At 59.3% G+C, this 15006-nt stretch overlaps 1 protein-coding gene across 8 annotated transcripts in view; it reads left to right on the top strand.

The window, feature by feature from the left end:
• The window catches only part of SGSM2 (small G protein signaling modulator 2), a 43758-nt gene that overhangs the window by 21801 nt on the left and 6951 nt on the right, over positions 1-15006 (top strand). For 2 of the 8 annotated variants that reach the window (XM_073879267.1, XM_073879272.1), the window contains 14 exons: positions 277-411; positions 4192-4345; positions 5156-5220; positions 5309-5454; positions 5972-6100; positions 6304-6486; positions 8239-8625; positions 8861-8985; positions 9392-9474; positions 9693-9802; positions 10230-10326; positions 10851-11018; positions 11209-11270; positions 14480-14596. In XM_073879267.1, coding sequence (XP_073735368.1) covers positions 277-411; positions 4192-4345; positions 5156-5220; positions 5309-5454; positions 5972-6100; positions 6304-6486; positions 8239-8625; positions 8861-8985; positions 9392-9474; positions 9693-9802; positions 10230-10326; positions 10851-11018; positions 11209-11270; positions 14480-14596 — 1961 coding nt within the window. Of the gene's footprint in view, positions 1-276; positions 412-4191; positions 4346-5155; positions 5221-5308; positions 5455-5971; positions 6101-6303; positions 6487-8238; positions 8626-8860; positions 8986-9391; positions 9475-9692; positions 9803-10229; positions 10327-10850; positions 11019-11208; positions 12712-14479; positions 14597-14906; positions 15004-15006 lie in introns of those variants that run through there. The other 6 variants (XR_012374387.1, XM_025851364.2, XM_073879270.1 and 3 more) reach the window with 6 other exon arrangements.

Here is a 15006-nt window from a genome sequence, read left to right as displayed (position 1 = left end):
CCCCCCCCCCCCCCCCGTCAGCTCTCCGTCTTCTGCTCTTCCTGGACAGGGCCTCCTCCAGGGGAGCTCTGGAGCTGCCGCCTTCCCCTCACTCTCTTCCACACTCTCCCCCGTAATCATCCCGAGAGCTCTCGGTCCCCCTCAGCCCGTTCTCAGTGCCCAGCAGGTTCGAGGCGACCCAGACCCTGGTCCCCTCCTTGTGAGGAGGGAGTCTGGTGCCTCCTGCCAGCACCGGGTCCTCATGCCTCTGCCTCTCTCGCTGTTCTCTTTGAGCAGTCACTATTAACTACCACCACCTGGCGGCCAGCCGCGCGGCCTCGGTGGACGATGATGAGGAAGAGGAGGATAAACTGCACGCGATGCTCTCAATGATCTGCTCGCGGAACCTCACAGCTCCCAATCCGATGAAAGGTTTTTATCCCTGCCCCGCCCCTGCCCCGCCCCATCCCCTGGCCCACCTGCCACCCACCGCAGGGGCTCGGACGGCAGTGTTGGCATTATGGGACTGGGGTGGTCCCCCACCAGGAGGCAGGTCAGGGAGGGCGGAAAGAGGCGCTGGCAAGAAGAGGGGATGGTACAAAGAGCAGGGGGCTCGGGGCTCCCCAGTGAGTCTGGAAGGGAGAGGGCTTCATGCCTGAGAGTGAGGATCCTCTGGTAGGAAGATCTGACTATCTGGTCGCCTCTGGGGAACCCCGAATGTCTTTCCAAGCACTACACCCACTCCTGAGGGTCATGCTAGCCAACCTGAGGCATTGTCTCTTTCTTTCTCCCCTGCTGGCTGGGAAGACTGGCCTCCCGGCCCTGGACCTCTGACTTCTGACTTAACAGAAACAGGATAGAGGTACAGGCCCCTCCTGGGCAGGGATGGGGGCTGGACAGCTCACACGAATGAGTCCTGTGGCTCAGGTGAGGTGTTGGAGCCACCATGGAAAGAGCCCCAGGGCTGGGTTTACTCAGCAGAGCTGACGGCTCTAGCAGGTACTGCCTGGAGCATGAAATCTAGAAATAAATGTGCCAGAGGTCTAAAACAGGTGTTTCCGACCCTCGCAGACCTCAGAGTCCATGATGACAGAGGAGGTCCCTTCACTGTAAACGACCCTGCGCAGTGCCGAGTTCCTCCACATTGGTCCCTCTGTCCACCACCCATCCTTCTTAGCATAGAGTTAGGTTGGTAGAGGAGGAGAACCCTACTCTTTACAGAAAGTGATTGGCCAGGGGACCTGAGAGGTCTAGGCCAGATGCTCAAGGGAAAATTGGTTATGAAGGGGATGAAGCCAGCTTTCTTGGAGCTTAAGGGAACTTCCCTATCCCCACCCATTCCCATGCCACAGAATTAATTTCTTCTCCCCTTTTCCTGCCCCTACAGAGGGTATCTAAGAATATGTGACACTCCCCTTATGCTTCCACAAACTTCTGCCAAACAGCCCAGTTCCTTAGCCCAGCCACCAAATCAGCAGTGAGGTCCCCCGCCCAGCCCACTCCCTGGGAAACTAAGTCTGTGGCCTAGCACACATCCAGCAGACCCTCAGCGCCGCCCTCGCAGCTGCCCCCACCTACCACATGCCTGCCCTTGTGCCTCGTCTCCCTCGTAGCCCTCCTGGCAGGACCCACAGGCCCCCTTGGGTGGGAGTCCAGGGGAGCCTCACTTCTGAATTTGGCTGCACACAGCCCGCCGTCTGACTCCTTGCAAACCTGGGCTCGGGGCTGATGCTTATTTACAGGTTAAGGGACTTGGAGCAGTGTAGGAAGGCTGAGTCAGGAAGGTCAGGGATCCCTTTCTTACTGCATGAACTGATAATCAGGCTGGAGGCTGGGGGTCCCAACAGAGCCCCTGTCTTGGCAGAGTTGGCACTAGGAAGCCCAGCCCCGACTAGTCTTAGGGCCGAGGCCTCCAGGGTCAGTGAAGCCCCCGTGCCCATGGAGTTCAGAGGCCTCGAGGCTTGTCTGGGCTTCCTCTCGGGGAACTCGGGAACCAGACCAACCCAATATACAGCCCCTGGGCCCCCAGTACTTGGGGAAAGGAGAGGAGACCTGAGAGGAGAATTGGCAGGTGGTTGGGGATTTGATGTGGGAGCCCCCACCTCCACCCCAGTCCATAATGACAACACTGTTGAGTCCGTTCTACTAGCCGTTGCTTTTCAGGCCTGCCACATGCTTGACTTGTGCATGTGAATCAAGTGGCGGGTGTCCAGACTCTCCTCTCCCTCCCCCCACCTCTCCTCCTTTCCCTGCTACCTCCCCACAGAGCAGAGATGCTGTTCACTCTAATTCTGCTCCAGGCCAGGCACCTTTCACTCGGAGTCTTAGGGGCTGTGGGGTTCAACCACCCTGATCATTTTTGCTTCCAACTTTCCTCATGCTCAGAGGAGAGAGTCAGAGTCAAAGCTGGCCCAGCAGATCCCCCCACTCCCCTCCAGCCTGCTGCCCCTCACCCAGTCACTCCAGAGCTCCAGCTGTCTGCACTGGGTTAATTCAGAGATGCAGTGTTCAATGCTGGCTGGTTCAGCTCCTTCCTGGAGAATTAAGGTGAAGAGCATTGACCCAGGAGTCTTGCCTTGGTTGGGCCCTACTTTCTGGGCTTGAGCTTGTTTCCCTATGTGCCCACCATTCATCCTCTGCACCTGTCGTACCCCCTTTCCCCCCCCCCCCCCCCCCCCTCCCCCCCCCTTGCCTCCCGCCTGCCTCGCTGGGCCTGTTCCCACCCCCCCCCCCCACGACTGGCCTCTCTCCTGCCTGTTGCAGGGGCGTGAGCTGGGCTCCTGCCCCACCCCACCTGCATTTGTCCCCTCCCCCTTCTTCCCAGTTTTGGGCATGGCTTGCAACTCCTCGCTTCCGGAGCCACAGCCCCTCCACACCACGTATGTTCCCTTAATTTGCCTCCTGGTGGAGCTGAAGGGCCAGATATCTACAGAAACCTCAGCTGTGGGTCTGAGAAGGAGAGTCTCAGGCCAAGAAAGGGCATGCCCTGAGGGGACTGGAGGGGGCTCAGCTCAGCCCTCCCCACCAAGACACACCCAGAGCTGGGGTCTGGCTCTGACAAAAACCGGGCCCAGGTCTGCCTCAGACTCCTAGCAGGCCCGCGCCCAGGCTGGGATTCGTACGACCAAACGCTGTTTGAGAAAAGCCTCTTCTCCACACACGCAGCTCTCTTTCCTCCTCTTCCCTCTTCTCTGCTCTCCCCTTCCCTCCCGGCGTCATCTCCTGGTCCGCACGCTTTCTGCCCTTACTTTGCTTCGTCTTTGTGACTCACTGGACCTGCCAGAGTCCCCTGTGGGCAGTGTCCTGCCCCAATTGGGCCCTGGGATCTCTCAAGGGTCTTGAGTTCTGACTCAGACCAGCTGCGCTGGCTGAGAAGGCTCCATCCACTGGTGGGGTAGATGTGTCCAAGGAGGCGTCTTCCGAGGCTGCAGCAGGCACCTTCTCCCGGGGGGAGGGGGGGAACGAGGTGCCTAGCACCGCCCCCACAGTGGCCTGACAGCACTGGGACTTTTGCTCTTCCTGCCAGCTCACCTGCGTGGTTGGAGGAGGCCACCATGCCAAATGCAGTCAGGCAGGGCGAGGATGGGGAACTCAGGAAGAACCCATGTGAGTTGCCAGCAAGGGCACCTGCGCTGGGTGGGGGAGCACTGCTCCTCCTTAACCTGTGACAGGGTCTGAAACCCTCCGAGGGGCAAGGTCTGGCGACCGGGACAAGTGGCTCTGGGATCCTCAGGAGCGTTGAACAGTGGAGATTCCTGATGTGGAGAGGTTCAAAGCATTGCAGCGTCCCAGGCACCTTCCTACCCATCTCAGAGTCTGTGCAGGAGGACCAGGCTGCACCGTCAAGGGCCAAGCCAGCTGGCGGCGCTTTAGAGAGCTTAGGCTTTTGTTCTCTTTTTTCCTCCTCTAGAAAAGCAAGTGCTCATTCCATTGCTGACAGCAAGATGGAGAGAACAGACACAAGTGTCCACAACTCAGCCCAAGTATTTTATCCCACGCAGAAAGACTAGGTGGAGGGTGGGAAGTGTCAGGCACCCTCTCTCTCCACCATTTCCATCTCTGGGCTCTGGACCAGGCAGGTGCCACTTTGGTGGTTTTCCACCAGTGGGTGACTTCATGCTGCAGCTCTGGGCACAGAGGTGGGCATGCTACAGGGTGCTTGTGGGGAGGAGGCCTGCCAGGCCCTGACCATGGCCCCCTTCCTGTCCTCAGATGCTGGTGACATGATCGAAATGCAGGGCTTTGGGCCCAGCCTGCCAGCCTGCCACCCGGAGTCCCTGTGCAGCCAGGGCTCCTCCTGCCTCTTCTGCTCTACCCGCAGCTCCCCATATGCCACCCCCAGCCGCTGCAGCTGTGTCCCCGACCGGTGAGTGGGCAGGGCCCAGAACACCAGCTCCCTGTGGCTGGGTCTGCCTGTGCGCATTCTGCCCTGAGGGGCTGTGGCACTTGTATGACTGGGTGGCCTCAAGTTGGACAGACCTGGGTTCTATTTCCCTTCTGCTACCTATGTGACTTTGACAAGTTACGGAGTCTCTGTGAGCCTCTACGTTTCTGAGCCTCAGTTTCCTCATCTGTAAAATGGGAATAATACCACCTGCTTCCTAAGGTACTGGTGAGGACAAAATGAGGTGTGTGACTCAGTGAGCGCCCAGAGCTGTGCCCGGCACATAGTAGCTACTCAGTACGCAGGAGCTGTCCTTCCCAGTGTGGACATGGACGCTGCCCTCAGGCTATACATCTGAGGACACACACCAGGTATCTGCGCATCTGCCATGTGCCAGGACTGGTGTATGAACAGCATTTGTGTGAGGGTCCTAGCCAGCGCCTGATGATAGGGCTGTTCTCTTTTACCTCCTAACTTCATTTTTTGCCTGCTACTCCTCGTGACCCTGAGATGGTTCTCTCCATTTTCACATGAAACCAAGGTTCACTAACATGAAGTGAAGTTAGTTGCCCAAAGTCCCTTGGGTGGTTGGGGGCTGGGCTAGGTCCCCAGCAGGTCTACTTAGGGTGACCGACAGACACAGGGAGCCCGCAGAGGTGCTGCTGGGCTCTGGATCCTCCTCACACCGCCCAAGCACCTTACCTGCCCCCAGGCCAGAATGTCCTTCTCTCTCAACCTCCTCCCACCAGAGGGGCCATAGCCCCTCCCCTCTGAGCCAGGTTATTTCCACAGGTTGCCCCTCAGGCTGCTGTGTGAGAGCATGAAGAGGCAGATTGTGTCCCGGGCTTTCTATGGCTGTGAGTGTAGGGTGAGGTGGGGCCAAGAGGGATGGGAGCTGGGGGAGGTACCATTGTCATGGGTCCTGGCTCCCCCTGCCCCCCACAGGGCTGGCCTACTGCCGCCACCTGTCCACAGTGCGGACCCATCTGTCAGCACTGGTGCGTCACAACATCATCCCTCCTGCCCGGCCCCCGGGGGCCTCAGGGGGCCTCACCAAGGATGTGTGGAGCAAGTATCAGAAGGACGAAAAGGTGCACACTCTGGGGAGCCAGGGCCAGAGGCTGGGTCAAGGGGCTGGTGGGGTCGGGGAGCAGCAGCGAGTAAGGGGCAGCCTGCCCTAGGAGCAGCTCTCATACACCAGGTGGGCATTCAAGTAAAATGTCGTAGAGCTCGGGACTGATGGCCTTGGGGTGGCCCAGGTCATGGTAGAATCTCAGACAGCTGGGTCTGTGGGTTTTCATGGGAAGGGGGCTGGACTGGTTCTCGTGTGCATCCACATTATTGTGAAACCTTGGGCAAATCTCTACATCTCTCTGGGCTCCGTTGCCTATCCTGGAAGGGAAGGAGGTTGAACTGGATCTCATCCAGCTGTAATCTGGGGCAGGAAGGACGTGCCCATCCCAAAGCAGGGTTTGCCTGGGCTTCGGCAGAGTGACGGAATCATTGTCCCCAGCCTCAGCACTCCACGGGAGGGAGGCGGATAGGGTCACCCAGCTGGGCTGCGGTGTCTGTGGGGGCTATACGGTCTTCACTTCCTGGGTCCCTCAGAACTACAAGGAGCTGGAGCTGCTACGGCAAGTTTACTATGGAGGCGTGGAGCATGAGATCCGTAAGGACGTCTGGCCCTTTCTGCTTGGCCACTACAAGTTTGGCATGAGCAAGAAAGAGATGGAGCAGGTAAGGGGACCGCACTCCCATGGGGCAGGGAGCTGGGGAGCTGGGCCTAGGGACCCCAGGAAGGGGCCTCTGCAGCCTCGGCGCCGCCCCAGCTGGAAGGAAACTCGGCGGAGGAAGGCGTTAGCAGGGCAGCCCCACTGTGCCCCCCCCCCTGCTGGGCCCCGGGGTCCCCTACTCCATGGTCACGGTGTGCTCTGAGACAGGCGGACTCGGCAGTGGCAGCAAGGTACAAGCGGGTGCTGGCGGAGTGGAAGGCCTGCGAGGCGGTGGTGAGGCAGCGGGAGCGGGAGGCTCAGCCGGCCCCACTCACCAAGTTCTCCTCGGGCAGCAGCATCGACAGCCACGTGCAGCGCCTCGTGCACCGAGATTCCACCATCAGCAATGACGTGAGCCTGACGGGACCTGGGGGAGCCGGGGGCAGGGGCCACCAGCGTTTTATAGGAGTAAAGCGGAGTCCTGAGCACCAGCCCGAACTCTAGGAGTCACTGGGAGAATGTGGCTTAATGTGTCTGTGTCTCATTTTCTTCTGCTGAGAAGCCCGATGACGGCCCCCCCTGCCGCCCCCGTCTCTTGAGTGTTGCAGGAATAAAATGAGATAGTACATTGTGTTCTGGTTTAATGGGCAAACAGGGAAAGAAGGATGTATCAGGATCTAGGGAGGCACTCCTTCCTACAGGGAGAGGTCTCTCAAGGCTAGAAACAGGCAGCCCAGGGTTGGAATCCCAGGTCCACGGCCAGTAAGATGACTTCTTTCCTCTGGGCCCTGGTGTCCCTCTCAGCTCTGCTACCCTCTGACCGTGGAGGTTTCACCAAGAGCTGTTGGTCAGAGACCAGGACAGCACTCAGAGGGCCCCCGTCGGTGCCTACTGGCAGCATCCCCCACCCACCACGGTGTCCTCCCTCCCCACGTGGAACTGATAGGCTAGTTCAGAGCCTACATAGTCCTTCTGGCATCACCCCGGCCTTTAGATGAACAGTGAGTCCCAGACCACGGCTGCAGGGCCAAACCAGAAACGATAAGAAGTTTCCATTTTAAGGATATTCTTTTATTAACTTACATGTTTTTTTCTTTAAAATTGTCTCTCTAGATAACGTCTATTCTTGTTACTTTACTAAATCCTTACACTAACAGAGAACTGAAGCTGGAACAAGACTTAAAGAAATATAATTACCAAGGGAATTCCTTGTGCTCCTTCCCACGTGCCTTGTTCTTACTCCCCTACTCGTGAACATGCTCTCTCTCTCTGGCTTTGAGTTTTGTGCCGTCCTGAGTCCGTACCAGCACCCTCGCTGCTTAGCCCATGAGCAGCAGTAGCTTTCCTTGCTGCCACCGACGTGAGGCTCGGTGCTGCCTTACCTGATGCTAACCCAATGCTTCATGCTTCTTGCCAAAGTGAAAACGCCTTTTAGCGTCCCTTTCCCTATGTAGTCCAAATAGAAAAACAGAACAATCTGCATGTGTCTCTTTTCTTTTCCCTAGGACTTGTCGACAGTGGCAGGCTGTTTTAAATCTAGAACAGGTTACCTTGCCCTTCTTACCCCCCTTCCTGAGCTTGTGTGAAGCTCCTGTAACTGATTAGGCAATTGCTGGAGAAATTTCCTGTCTTTCCTGCTAAACGTCCAGTACTGAACATAGGAAGAACTTGTTCTCCTCACACGTCCAGCTTGCCACCCACCGGGCTGCCTTAGCAGGCTCACCAGGGCCCATGGCGGCCTTCGGTCGTGCACAGCTCTCCTACCCTGAGGCAGCCTTGTGACTGCTGGTGTTTGTAGAACTACACGTGGCTCACGTTGGCCATCCGGTGTCTGAGCCTCCAGTTGTCCTTCCCTGCATCCGCCACGGGAATCCTGGAGTGCTTCCAGCTTTTTCTCAGGCCCCAGAGAGAGGCTGGGCCTGGGGGGGGGGGGGGGGAGGCGGGGCGCTGGATAGGGCTAAAGATGGTGTTGTCCTGCTTGCCTGGAGCCTGATGGCTCTCCAGCTGGCTGTGTGGGTCAGAAGGGGAGGCTTGGCAAGCCGGGTGGGGGCGCAGTGTGGAGGCCGTGACGTGGCCTGCTTCGGACCCCAGGAAGGAGACAGCAAGCTGAGGGAAGGGGCTGGAGGAGGGCTGTGAGCCCCACCATCTCTTCACCCCCACCAGGTATTTATCTCTGTGGATGACCTGGAGCCCCCAGGGCCCCCGGGCACTGAAGATTGCAGACCCGAACCTGAGCAGGAGCTGGAAGCGGGGCCCCCGGGCACCGCCGTGGCGGAACGGCAGCAGTCCGTGGAGTTTGACTCCCCCGACTCGGGACTGCCATCCTCTCGAAATTACTCCGTGACCTCGGGCATCCAGTCGAGCATAGACGAGGGGCAGAGCATGGGCTTCGAGGAGGAGGATGGCGGTGGGGAGGAAGGCTCCAGCGGGCTGGTCCCAGCAGCCGGCGCTTTCTCCGAGCCCCAGGACGCCAGCCCGCACAAGGCCTCGCGGGCCAGCGAGCTGGAGGCAGGGGCCGAGCTGGTGGCCGTGTGCACTGCTGCCTACACCGTACGTGGACGTTCCCCGGGCACTGTGTCAGCCAGCCCCAGAGGCCCTCCTGGCACCCTGGGAGGCTTGCGGACGGGGGCTGGTGGGTGGCAGGTGGGGGGTGCCCTGACCATCCTGTAGGGGGCACTGGGCCCATCCCTCAGCATCCCCGGAGGGCTCTGTTCTCAGAGTCCCTTGGTTATATAGGCATCCCTGCCAGCCCCCACTCACTCCTGAGGGCCCCCCACTCTTTCAGATAGAATTACTGGATACTATGGCCTTAAATCTGCACCGTATAGACAAGGATGTGCAGCGCTGTGACCGCAATTACTGGTACTTCACATCCCCCAACCTCGAGAGGCTCAGAGACATCATGTGCAGGTGCCACTCTGGGGTGGGGTTCAGGGTGGGAGGCAGGGGCCCTGCTGTGGGAACGGTTAGGTCCGGCAGGTGCCCTGCTCCTCTCCCTCGCACTGAATCACACTCGGCGCTCTCTGCCTGGAACGCTTTCCCTGCTGTGCCCCCCAGCCCACCCCTCTTCCTTTTTCGAGGTCTGTCACATCACAGCGTCAGCCAGACTCCTCCAGGAAGCCTAGCTGATTGCCCTCGCCCCAGCCAGTTCATGGTCTCTTCCTCTGAGGGCCTCGAGGACAGAGGTCGTGGGCTGTTGACCACGGTCTTCCCAGTATTTCAGGGTCATGGAAAGGCTGACTTCTGGGTGGCAGGCTATTCTAGGGACCATCTCCCCAGGGATTCCCCCCATAGTGACCATATACTGACATTTCAGCTACGTGTGGGAGCACCTGGACGTGGGTTATGTGCAGGGCATGTGCGACCTGCTGGCACCTCTCCTGGTCATCCTGGACAACGGTGAGGGACCGAGCCCGGGGGTGGGGGAGTGGGTGGTAGAGCACATTCCCAGAGTGCTGTTGGGATTGGGCTGACGCAAGCTGGAGAAAGGAAAAGACCCCACTAGGTCTGGAAGGGTGGGGGTGTAAGCCAGCCCTGTCCCCTGGGCACAGGACTCCCCTGTGAAGTGAGGTCCTGGGGTCACCTGCCTTGCCAGCCTCACTCCCGTCTCCCCTCAGATCAGCTGGCCTACAGCTGTTTCAGCCACCTCATGAAGAGGATGAGCCAGAACTTCCCCAATGGGGGCGCCATGGACACCCACTTTGCCAACATGCGCTCCCTCATCCAGGTGAGGTCAGCAGCTGCCTGTGGGCTCGTGACCAGCACCACTGGGCTCATCCATCACCCACAGGAGGCCAGGGAGTGTTCCAACAATGCCCTTTCCATATAAGCTTAGTGTCTTTCATTTGAGAACCATGTTTCAATGTTACAAATCAAGGGGGAATGTCAGCATGTGAATACTGTGCTCATGAAAGTTCTGGTGAGCGGTGTGGTTGACAGTGAATCAAACACCCAGAAAATGGTACAATTCCAAAAAGAGTAGCTCCCAGAGAGACGGGTGGGGCAGCAGAGCGCAACCTCCACCCAAGGAGACTAGAGGGGCTTGGGAGCGATGGCAGGCGGCCCGAGCAGCCAAGGGGCCCGGTCGAGCGCAAGGACGGCAGCCGGGAGAGGCAGCGGCGCTCAGTCCCGCTCCCTTTCTTTACTTCTGTAAGATCCTGGACTCAGAGCTGTTCGAGCTGATGCATCAGAATGGAGACTACACCCACTTTTACTTCTGTTACCGCTGGTTCTTGCTGGATTTTAAAAGAGGTAAGCGGTGTGGGTTAGTAGTCAGGGCATGGGAGATCCTTCCCGGCCAGAGTCAGTGGTTCCTAACCCTAACTGCACTTTGGAACCACCTGGGGAGCCTTTTAGAAATGCCAGTGCCTTGGCCCCACCTAGCCCCAGACGTAGGAAGCTCGGCTGCCTGGGCAATCACAATTTTAAAAGCTCCTTCGGTGACTCCCAAGTGCTGCCAACAATCACCCTAAGCCAGTGGTTTTGGGAACTGTTTTCAAACCAAATCTTCTCAAGCAGCAAAGCCTGTACAAGTAGAGGTGCTCCAGCTGACAAGAGTGCAAGTGTGAAGTCAGCCCGAGCCCGGTGTGCAAGGAGTCAGTCACCTAGGAGAAGGGCAGGGTCTTGACCTGGGGCCCGGAGGAGGCTCTTGGACTAGGCTCTGTGTAATGGGGAGAATCCCAGGACTGGGGTCCCTGGAGCTCTGTCTCCACCTTTGGCTCCATCTAGAGACCCGTGGGGAGCCAGGCTCAGCCTTAGCCCCTTGCAATTCCCAGAGCTGCTCTATGAGGATGTGTTTGCCGTGTGGGAGGTGATCTGGGCGGCCCGGCACATCTCGTCAGAGCACTTTGTCCTATTCATCGCCCTGGCCCTGGTGGAGGCCTACCGTGAGATTATCCGGGACAACAACATGGACTTCACCGATATCATCAAGTTCTTCAACGGTAGGAGCTGCTCCGGCCATCCGGGCTGCCCCCAGCAGCGGCATGGGGGCCTCCACTCCTGGCCTGGGCAGGGTTGGAGGGGCTCCCTTCCCTGGAAGCAGGTGGAAACAGCAGGGTGGGCAGCCACGGGCTCCTCCCAGACTCCGGCCCCCACTCCAGCAACCCCACAGGGTCTGTGTGTTTCCCCCAGAACGGGCTGAGCATCACGATGCCCAGGAGATCCTGCAGATTGCCCGGGAGCTCGTCCACAAGGTGCAGATGCTCATAGAGAACAAGTGAGGGCTGCGGCCGGGAAGCTGCGGCCAACTAGGGCCTGGGCTCCAGGCCCCCGGGCCGCACAGGGAGAGGTGCAGGGCAGCGCTGCTGAGGCTGCCCGACCCCCAGCCGGCCCCGCCTGCCCACCTGAGTTCCTAACAAAGTGCTTGTGAGCCTGAGATCCGACTCCGGGCAGTGCTGGCCCTGCGAGGGGGGCGAGTCAGGGGCCTGGATGCCTCAGGCCGGGGAGGGGTAGGGAGGGGGTGGGTTGGCCTCAGGGAGCGGCTGCCTTGGGGGACACCTACTCTGCTCCCGTCTCCAACACCTGGGAATAACCCCCTGTCACCTGTAGCCTCGGCCTCTCCTAGGAGAGTTAACAGGGCTGGAGCTGCCTGGCCCCAGCCGGCGCGGGTCATGTGAGCCAGCGGACTCCGTGCTGTACCTCTTCTTCGAGTCCCTTGGCAGGCGGCATGCCTGTGCCCAGCGCAGCCCCCGTGGGGGCAGCCAGAACGGGTGCAGGAGCAGCCCACCTCAGCGGCGCTGCTACTGCCTCTGGCCGCCCGCGGTGAGCCCGGCCCGGCCCGCCCAGGGCACCCACGTGCACCTGCACGGGTCCCCTCTCACCGCCTGGCTCTCGCTTTATGCATTAGTCCCTTCCCTGACAACTGTGTAAGTGACGCTTTTGCCCGCTGGGTGATCTGGAGCGCGGTGGGGGCATTTCTCGCTGCAGAGGAATCCCAGGGGGGCTCTTGAGCGGGGAAGAAACCCTCTCACAGCCTCCTCTCAGGGACAGGCCCTGCGCTTCGGGACAGCCCATTGCCCATCTCAGGCACCTGCTGAGGCCCTGGGTCTGGGGGCAGGGGAGGATGCCTGGGTCTCCCCTGTTTGTCCCTGGTGAGAAGCAAGGCTAGCTCTGCCGGCCACGGGCTGCTGAGGGTGCCTCCGGAGAGGCCAAGAGGCCCAGAAGCGCCCTTGGAGGAGCCTCACCCAGGGGTGCTGGGAAAGGCCTAGCTCCTAGCGCGCTGCTTGCTGTGCCGTCCCCACACCCCCTCCGCCCCTAAACACCTGAGGCCGGGGCTTTGCCCTGGGGCGAGGAGGCCACTCTGCCACAGGGGCCAGGGCCTGTGCAGCCGTCCCTTCGGTCTGGAGACTCCCTGCATCTGAGAAGCCGGGAAAGGGCCCCGTGGCCCTTCTGCATCCAGCACAGTCTCCCCAGCCCACCCCTCTCCTGGGCACTGCACAGCCAGTCTGGGGGCCAGCCGCCCCATTGCCTACCCCTGTTGTCCGTGAGTCCTTGGCTGCCACCAAGCATGGTGGCCATTGTGTGCCTGCCTTAGTGATTCAGTGGTTTTGTGAGAAGCAGAGTGTGTATGTTTTTTTGGCTCAGAAACTATACTCTTCAGTGTTAACAGACCAATAAACCCAGCATTTGGCAATGCCTGAGGCTCTGGGGCCTGCTTGTGGGCTGGCACTGGACAGGGAGTGACTTTGTGTATTGGGAAATTCTAGAAGCTCCACAATTGAGCTGTAAGGAGGGCCAGCCCCGCAAGACAAGGTTGGTGAGAACAGAGAACCAAAGTTTCCAGGAGAGAGGGACCTCTGCTGTGGGCTGGCCAGGGGCAGGTGTGACAGCAGGACCCTGAGTACTCAGTGGGGCGGGGGGGGCCTCACCTCAAGCCAGGGGTCCTGTCCCAGACCGACCAATGACCTGTCCGGCCTCCGGACCTAGGTCCCTGTCCCACCCTTTCCCCAACCTGCCTGCCCTCTTGACCAGCTACAATGATGAGTTGGTGCTTGAATGGGAATCTGTAGGAGCGTCCTGGGCCCTCCAGCCAGTGGGGAAGAACCCTGCCCCTCTGGCTCTGGTTCCTGGCTCCCACGGAGCCCTCCAGGCTGCCTGCTTCAGGCTGGGGTGTGAGGACACTGTCAGGAGGGACCAAGGTGGCTGAGGCATGGAAAGGGCCCAGCCATAATAGCAGGTTTCCACCTGCCGTCCCCCACCCCAGAGGACTACGGCCCCCCATCGTCAGTGGCTCCAGGTGGAGCGCTCTCCAGCCACAGCATGTGGTCTGGTCTAGACACGGGCTTTCTGGGCATTAGGGCAACTCAGAGCTGCCAAAGCAACAGAACTGGTTGACACGGGGAAATCTGGGTCCAGGGAACCTTACAAGCTCCTCAAGGCACCCCCCCCACACAACCCCCCCCATCCTGTTGCCTAGAACAATCAGAATTTCCTGTGCTGTGACTCCACCTGAAAGAAGCTCACCAAGGCCCCTGCTAAACTAGCCTGGCAGTGGCCCGGTTCCTCTATACTCCCCCCCCCCCCCCCCCCCCCGCTCCCTCTTGGCCCACAATCGTCAGCACTCCCTACCCCCTCAGCTGGGCTTCCAGGACCAGAGGGAATCCTGCAGCCACAGCGATCGGTCTGCTGAGGGCAACACCACAGGCAGATTAAGGGGAGCACGAAGTGCAAGTAGGAACACTCCCCCCCCCCGGGGACCCTCCAACCCTGGAAGCCCCTCTCGCACAGAGCTGCTAAACAGAGGCACCTGGATTCCTACTCAGGACTTTCGTTACTCTGATCACAGGCCCCTCTCTGGCAGGCTCCAGCTGGGCTGGGGGAGTTCCTGCCTACCCTTAAGATCTAGCAATAGCCCTCAGGTGATGCTGGGTCAGCACTGTCAGGGGCAGAGGCTTCATCCTTGTCCCCAGTGCCAGACAGTGGGACTCCTAACCCTAGGCCTTCCCTAAAGCTGAGAGACTCCGCTCTTCCTGGAGCTGCCAGCAGAGGGAGCCAGCATCTCACAAGTGAAGGGGCTGGCCGCGGAGGGGCACTTGGGTCTGGCCTTTCTTGAGTTAGCGCTTCCTCAGAGAAGGGGACCCCAAGACATTCGTGGCCACCACGTCCTTCCCTAAGGATAATCCCTCCCAGGAAGAGAAGTCGAGTCCATTCCTCTGGCTGGGGCTGGGAGTGGGGAAGGTGTGGTCAGGGCGTTGGACAAGGCGGCGCCTGGGTTATAGCTAAGCCTCTTCCTCACCTCCCCACTTCCTCCTGAGACAGCCTGCAAAGGGCTGATTTCCCCTAAACCGGGAGAGATGTAGTTATAAGGACAAGGGTCTTCCAGGCCCATCTTAGAACCCGGTTCTTTGAGTACTGACCTCCGACTTCTTCCTCCTCTTGTTCCTTTCCCTCATGGACTCCCCAGATGACCTGGCCTGACTTACCACCTCAGAAGCACATCCCCTCTCAAGAAGCCTCTCCCCGTTCTGTGCACCGATCCAGGGCGCTCCCTCTCCACCTTTCCTATTGGAACTTTCTCAAGGTCAGGATCCCCAGCTCTGCGGCAGGCCCCAGGGCTTCGTGACACACGCTGGGGGACTCTGCCGTAGTTGTCAGATCTGATTGCAGCTCCCCAAGCTCCCAGGCTACTAGCCTGTGTGACTGTACAAGTCACTCGGCCACCTCAAATCTGTTTCCTTACCTGCCAGAACAGGGCTAGTTCTTGGCTTATGTACTCCACCATGCTGTTAAGAGATGAAACAAGATAGTGTTTGTAAAAATGGTTTGAGGAAGTAGAAAGTATTACAAAAGAATAAGGAAGACCAGAACTGCCGTTCTCAGAGCTTGTTTAGGATTGAACATTGGCATCAGAACCGGAAGGTCCCGAATCTTCTAAAATTGACCAGCACCAAAGCTGCTGGAGGAACCCGCATCCCTCAAAAGGACAAGGTA

The sequence above is a fragment of the Callorhinus ursinus genome, unplaced genomic scaffold (genome assembly GCF_003265705.2).
Source record: "Callorhinus ursinus isolate GAN/ISIS: 27379988/994484 unplaced genomic scaffold, GSC_fseal_2.0 scaffold34, whole genome shotgun sequence".
In the NCBI taxonomy this organism is placed as follows: Eukaryota; Metazoa; Chordata; class Mammalia; order Carnivora; family Otariidae; genus Callorhinus; species Callorhinus ursinus.
This window is presented reverse-complemented; position numbering and strand designations above follow the sequence as displayed.